The following is a 7,239-nucleotide window of genomic DNA, read 5'->3' on the forward strand; positions in this document are numbered from 1 at the left end:
CACTTTCGAGACAAGTAATTTGGAATGGAGGGAGTACCATATGGTACTATATATACTACTTCCTCCGTCTCAAAATTCTTGTCTTAGATTTATCTAAATACGGATGTATCAAGTCACGTTTTAGTATTAGATACATCCGTATCTAGACGAATCTAAGACAAGAATTTTGGGACGGAGGGAGTATTTTATTATTTTAAATATGTTCATATACTATATCTAAGATATTTCAAAGCAAGTTACATGAAAAAATTACATATGAGCCTATAGTTTTTGTTATATTTGTGAAATACGTACATATTTGTACGTAAAAAAGAGCATACAAAAAAAATACATATTACCTAAAAATTAGTATATATACTACATAATCATTGTTATATACTACTCCCTCCGTCCCGAAAAACATGTCGCGAGGTCATTTTTTCAATTTAGTCCTTGCCGTTCTCCCGACCAAACCCGCGGTGCTCGTCCTTCCTCAGTCTTCTCCGACGCCGGCTGATTTGGTCGCCGCGCCCCCGCCGCCTCCGCCTTGCTTCCCTCCCGCCTCCCCACACCGGCGCCTTGTTCCCCTCCCCTCCGACCGCCGCCTCGTTCCCCTACGCCCGCCGCCCGCGAAGGTTCAATTTTGGAGACCACCGTCTGCAGTCCTCGCTCTCCTTCCGCCTGCGCTCGTCGTGAATCACCTCCTCTCCGTCGACCATGAAGATCGCCCCTCCATGGACGCCGTCGACCCGAGCACTGGGAAGCACGGGTGCCCCTTCTCCAATCCGCAAACGGTGCCTTCCACCAGCGGCGCTCCGTCCGACGGAGCCGTCCTTCCCCGAGGGTGGCGAGCCGGAGCTGGCACTGCCCTTCGTCGACCCCCTCCTCGCCGTATGGCTGCCTCGCCGCCCAGCAGCCACCACCACTGTCCACCTGGCCGTCAACCTCATCCACTACTACAGAGCGAAGGTGAGGATGCTTGCCTGAATCCCCAAAATGTCAAAACTGAAAATTTTAGTACTGTACTCACATGTGAATCACTCCATTTTGGGCATTTTTTGTGGAATTTTGAAACATTTACTCCATTTTGGGACGCACGCAGGTGAGATTCAGTGTACTCTACGAACTGCTTCAAAATGTAGGGCATTTTGGGACACACACAGGTGTGCATTTTTGTGGAATTTTCAGTTTGTAAAATTGGAGTATTGAAGAAGTGTATTTTCCATTTTGAAACTGAAAATAAACCGTATGTTCTGCATTCTGTATGTTGATTATCAATTCTGTTTCCACTAAATTTTGATTAGTGACTATAGCATAATATCCAGTTTCCACTTTGTAAATTCAGTTAACACATTTGCTCTTTGTAAATTCAGGTAACACATTTAACACTTGGTAAATTCAGTTAACTCAAGGCTAAAGACAATCTACCAAGGCTAAAGCATATACTGACATGAAACGACAATAATGGAGCCATGGAGCAGCGGCAACTCAAGGTGATGGATCATCTCTCTTGCCTTGTGCAGCTTGCTCTGTTTCAAAGCATCTAAATTTTCCATTAGTTGATAGCAGCACGAGTCATGAGTCTCATACGATTTTCATCATCCTAATAAGAGCATCTATCAACTGCTTGTTTGTGCCCAAGTGTTGCCATTTTCTTCAGATTCTTCTTCAATTGCTTGCTTGTGCGCAACTGTCAGCAATTCTATTTTTTACGGTTATCTTGTCGCCACCCATGCAGGTCCTTTGAAAATCAGATCGTCCTATTTGCAATATCATGGGCTTTCACAAAGACAAGTATAACAAGGATTCCAATGAGAAATAGCGCCTAAAGAACAAGGTATGTGTGATAAAATCATCGTGCTTGGTGCATTTGTCGTCCCATCACTACGAAGCTGAATTGAAATTTTTAGAACAAAGCCCACGTTTGTAAATGTGGCAGCTCATAGCTGTCAATGGTGGAGCTTTAATTATTTTTGTTACCTTGCAGCCCAGGATTATACTGTTGTCCTCTGCTATTTATCAAACTTCATTGCCATGCTGTAGTATATAGTCATGCTCACTCACTCTTCTCTCTCTACCATGTAATGGCACTGGCACTGAAATTATTCAATCTCTGTATAAAAGGACTCACCGGTATATACTGATAGCTAATTAGCCAGGACCTTGAGATGGACTAATCCAGTGCTACTCCTCTCATTATCTAATCTATCCATGCTATGACTGCATATTTATTTACTGTACCAAACATGTCCACTGCATATCTGTTTTTGTTATGCCAATAATTTCAGTAAATTAGAATATACAGTAGTACTCCTTGTGACTATTCTTGAGATGGTCTTTCTTATTTTAGCTGATCCATCCCATGTGATATGACTAGATTCTTGTCATCCACTGTCCTTTTATTTGTTCCATGCTAAATGGACCTCTCATTAGTTGTTGTAGTTGTCAAGCAAAAATTTCAGTCCACTAACCCAAATTAATTCAAATAACTAAAATTAATCCAAATCAATTCAAATAATTCAAATAATTCCAGATAACCCAAATTAATTCAAATAACCCAGATAATTCCAATAAATTTCAACAAGGAGTTGATATACAAGGATTAGACAAGGCATACACAAGGGCATGACATAAGGGCATCTTTGTCCCCTCTTGACACAAGATTACACAAGACATACACAAGGAGCACCTGACTACATGACATAAGGGCCTCTTTGTCCCCTCTTGACTACATTCTTTCTCTGGCCACTTCTTCCCTTCCCTTCCCTTTACTTTTCTTTCTTTTCCCTTCTCTAGCTAATTCTGTCCTTTCATTTTATTTTCCTATTGCAATTTCCATTTCTTCTATAATGGCCCTAGTATCAACAACCACCCGACTGTCGCAATATACATTGGTTATTTCCAGTCCAGCATTCTGAAAGCGATCCTTGTGCAAGTGGGGCAACTTATATTGATTTCCTCCTTTGTCTTTCATAACTTCAAACATAACTGCTTCTAATGTGATAAAGCTTTTGTGCAACTTGTCGGGATCGTAGTTCTTGAATTCCTCTTCCACACCCTGTACCAGTTCCTGGATGTTTGTAGGTGACCTGCAGTCGGTTAGAGACTGGAGATAGTTATGGAAGCAGAGGTCCAAACAATTTAACTCAGGGCTATTTGGGGGCTGTTATAGCAATCGGATGTCAAGATCAGTTTGTTCCACAGCTTCTCGAAAAGCTACATCATTGGGAAGGACATGAGGCTTTGCGTTATCCTGTTGGATGAATATTGTTGCTCCCTCATCATCGTCAGGCCACTTATCCTGAATTGCCGGGATAACCTTATTGATTAGATAATCTCTGCACACAGGCCTGGTTACTTTCACTGATGTCAACACTTTTGTTCCCTTTGTTCTGTTCTGACTTGTCCGCTTCGCCTCAGTCTCTTCGACGAATGCCCAAATGCCGATCTTCCCATCGAATGTTAGCTCCCCTCATTGTTATATCGAGGCCTGGCAACAGCTGTTAGGAACATTACTTTCCCAATGCTGTGAGTGTTTGACACGGTGCGCTTCGGTTCAGGTTCTCCTGGAAGTACATAGTAACTATTCTTCACTCTCGTCATGTCAAACCACTTTTCATCGATGTGAACCATATTCGTCATTGGTTTGAACATAGCCCGAGAAGTTGAGATCGAATTGTCATCGACCATGGACATACAAAATTTCAATCTCGCAAGCTTGTTCTCTAGATTGAGGTGAGGCTTCACGGTGCTTGTGATGCGGTTGAGCTCATTCAACTGGAACCTCTTATGTAGGGTCGATCGGGCCACACCTAGAGACCGTGCCAGAGATCAAATCGTCCTTCTTTTATTCAGTGGGATTGTTGAGGTCCTCTCTAGATCCAGCTCCTTTCTCTTTCGGCCAGATCTTCCTGGCTTCTTGCTTGAGACATCTACTTATTTGCCATCGGCAATTTGCTTTTTGGCGTCTTCCCAGATTCTTTCAACAGATCGTACACTTATGTCCAACAGGTTTGAGACTAGCAGCTTGTCGTCTGGTTGAACAGACCCATCTCTGAGCTCGATTACTAGCAAGGCGAAGTAAACACCATGCCTCTCCTTATCTGACAATTCTCTTCTCTTCTCTTGAAGTATCCAATTCATAACTTCATCCTCTTCCTCTTGAGCTTCATCCTCTTTCCCTTCATCTTCTTGAGGCATCCAATTCATAGCTTCATCGTCTTCCTCTTGAGGCATCAAGTTCAAATCAATAGTTTCATGTTCTTCCTTTTGAGGCATCAAGTTCAAATCCATAGTTATGTTTCCTGCCATCAATGACAAAAGATGAGTACACCATGGTACCATAACAAGAATATACACACACAAATGAGTATGGAAGTCAAACAAGAAATGCCGCCATGGTACCATTTCTACAAATAGCTGCCATGGCACCATTTATAGAAAGGCTCATTAGCTTACAAGAGCCTCTAGGTTACTAGTAGAAGGAGGAGTACTACTGTCAACACTTTTGCCACTGAATTTTCAGATTATGATCATGGCACTATCAAGTTCAAATGCATTTTAACTGAATTTTCTGTGCATTTTAACACTGCATTTTATCCACATTAACAAAAAGTACTACTCCTTTTCTCCAGTGCAATGTTCCGTGCAAAGATCGCATCATGAGAACAAACATGGCACTTGTTGCTGAGCCTGGACCAGCAGGACAAGCATGCTACATGGCCATTTTGGCACTGGAAAATACACAAAACAAGCTGTGATCATGCAATGGTTATCTAAAACTTTGCCTCTTATAACAAAAGGTAGTCTTCTCAAAAGAAGCTACTCTGCCTTTGTAGCTTAATTCGTTCCTTAAATATAAGCCAAAAAATTATATGGATCGCATGGTTTTCAGATTTCTGGAGTTGACTGTATATGTTAAAAAAAAGTAAACTGTATCTATGTCAGTATGTGTTTAGAACCAGCCATGGAATGGTTTTTGCTCAGGATTTCTATCATATGCCCTTGGGTGCAGTATAGTCTGCCAAGCTTAAGAAGAAGTGAAAAGTAAGCGTGCTTATAAGCTGTGGTGTTCCACCTAAGCTGATACAGCTTACGAGGTTTGTCTCTTTGTTAGTAACTTATCAACTGAAACATGTAATGACCTTCAGAACAAACCCAGGTACCTATACTGGAGGAAAAGACACAGCTCGGCGAGGAGAGAATTCAGAGAGAAACAATAGACCGTGAGACATAAAACTATATACTCCAGAAATGAAACAGTGTGATCTTTGTTCCTTACTCGCTCGATAGTTCTAGAACCTGACAGATAGAAACTGTTGTTTCAGAAGGAAATGAAACAGAAACAACTAACCAAAGGGAAATCAGAGTGCCTTGAATCCCAAAATTAGTTTTCCTTCCATATGCAGAGATTTGTGTCTGGGTGTGGCCAAGACAAATTAGGATCACGACGCTGTGTGGGTGTCAGATCAGTTCAACTGATTCGGTTGACAGGAATAATGGGGACATTGACTCAAGAATGCATTTTAAAAACTGCTTTGTTGCCTATCATCTTCTCTGATCCCCTCCTGCCATGGCTATGGATTTTCTCAATTAGCTCCAATGGTGGTGTCTTTAAGACATGGAAGTGTGCAATTTTTCTGTATGTGGTCTCATATTTTTGCTCATGCGTGCTTTTTTCAGTTATTTTTTCCCATATTTTGGAAAGAACCATGCACAAAGGAAACAAACACTTCATCTGATGGAGTACCTTCTTCAACTAGCAGTACTCTGATGGAGTAACTTCTTCAGAGGGCAAATAGCACCAGCAGCATCAGTCATGGCGGCAGTCAACAGCAACAACAACAGCACAGGCAGAGGAGCAGTAGCATCAACACGGATCAACAACAGCAGCACAGGCAGAGGAGCAGTAGCATCAACACGGGAAGAGGAGCAGCAGCAGTACCACGGGCTAGCTCCAATGGCGGCAGGGGAGAAACAGAGGAGAAACAAGATGCAGCAACACGGGCTAGCACCACTGGCGGGCACGCAGGCAGAGAAGGAGCACGACGGCTGCGCGTGGGAGCTCGACGAGGACTCGCGGGAGACCACGGAGGGCGCGCGCGAGCTGCTGTCCACCAGATCATGGAGGCCGGCTCCGGCGATGCCCGTAGTTGGATCGCGGTGGCGCACGGGAGGCAGCTCAAGGTCGACTCGCGGGAGCTCGAGGACGATGAGAAGGAGCTCCTGCTCCACCGGATCGTGGTGGCAAACTCCGGCGACGCCCGCAGGTAATTGCCGCGGGAGGGGATCGCGGCGGCGCAGGTCTGGGCGGCGGTGGCGGAGCAAGTACTTGGCGACGGCGGCGGCGTTGAAGGTACGTGGCGGCGGAGGCGGAACACTTCCTGGTGGGCGGCAATCACGCAGCTTGGCGGCGCCGGCCCCTGGAGACGCACGGGCGGCGGCGGAGGAAGAAGACAGGGGTGGAGGGACTTGTTTGCGATTGTTTTAAAACTATGAGGGCTTTTTTATAAAATTGGCAATAAACTACGCCTGCGGCATGTTTTTCGGGACGGAGGGAGTACATACTACACATACATACTCTCGGTTTCGACAGATACTACATACAACATACAAAACGCAAGTGGTGGTAACTACCACTGCTTGTAAGAAACATTTGTCCTATATATATATAATCAAAATAACCGCCCCCCATTTAAAATTGATCGTTTAAAAAAGACGCAGTTCATGCTAATTGGACAATATTTGTTAATTTTTGATATATCACACATAATAAGGACAAAACTTAACAATTTTTCAACAAACAACGAAATTTAAACTAAAAAAACTAGGTGAGGCACCGGACTTGACCTTGTAGGCACAGACTTCGAGGCCGCCGGCACCTCTGTCGCCATCCGCACACCCATATCGTCGTTGTTGTTGTCCTAGGCATTATCGCCATCCTTCAAGTGGTGGAAGGCCTCCAGGTGTCACGGCAATCCTGATCGACCTCCGTTGCAAGCTCGGGTCGCAGCCACTCGGCTGCCTCCGCCTGACCCAAACACTCGGCCACCTCTGCCTTGGGGCGACGGTCGAAGGCGGGGTTCTTGCGCCGCCTGCCGTCACCTTTGAGTCGGGCCAACCGCTCGGACTCCTCCCGCTTTGAGGAGTTGGTCGGCGGCGTCGAGTGGTCATGCCTTGTGATGCCCCCGATTTGACCGTACACTAATCATGCACGCAAATGTGTACGATCAAGATCAGGGACTCACGGGAAGATATCAC

At 44.6% G+C, this 7,239-nt stretch overlaps 1 protein-coding gene across 3 annotated transcripts; it reads left to right on the forward strand.

Moving 5' to 3' along the window:
• Positions 1-401: 401 nt before the first annotated feature.
• On the forward strand, positions 402-6,530 carry LOC109754916 (uncharacterized). 3 transcript variants are annotated; one of them, XM_073508393.1, is made up of 5 exons: positions 402-948; positions 1,082-1,142; positions 1,353-1,472; positions 1,718-1,816; positions 5,745-6,530. In XM_073508393.1, the coding sequence occupies exons 1-3, from the start codon at positions 697-699 to the stop codon at positions 1,373-1,375; spliced, it is 336 nt and encodes a 111-aa protein (XP_073364494.1). In that variant the 5' UTR covers positions 402-696; the 3' UTR covers positions 1,376-1,472; positions 1,718-1,816; positions 5,745-6,530. The 3 variants fall into 3 exon arrangements, 2 of the variants coding, with proteins under 2 accessions (XP_073364494.1, XP_073364493.1); XM_073508392.1 differs by lacking the exon at positions 5,745-6,530 and adding an exon at positions 4,614-5,018; XR_005767779.3 differs by lacking the exons at positions 1,082-1,142; positions 5,745-6,530 and adding an exon at positions 4,614-5,018 and having other exon boundaries at positions 404-948.
• The last annotated feature ends 709 nt before the right edge of the window (positions 6,531-7,239 follow it).

This window comes from Aegilops tauschii, chromosome 2 (genome assembly GCF_002575655.3).
Source record: "Aegilops tauschii subsp. strangulata cultivar AL8/78 chromosome 2, Aet v6.0, whole genome shotgun sequence".
In the NCBI taxonomy this organism is placed as follows: Eukaryota; Viridiplantae; Streptophyta; class Magnoliopsida; order Poales; family Poaceae; genus Aegilops; species Aegilops tauschii.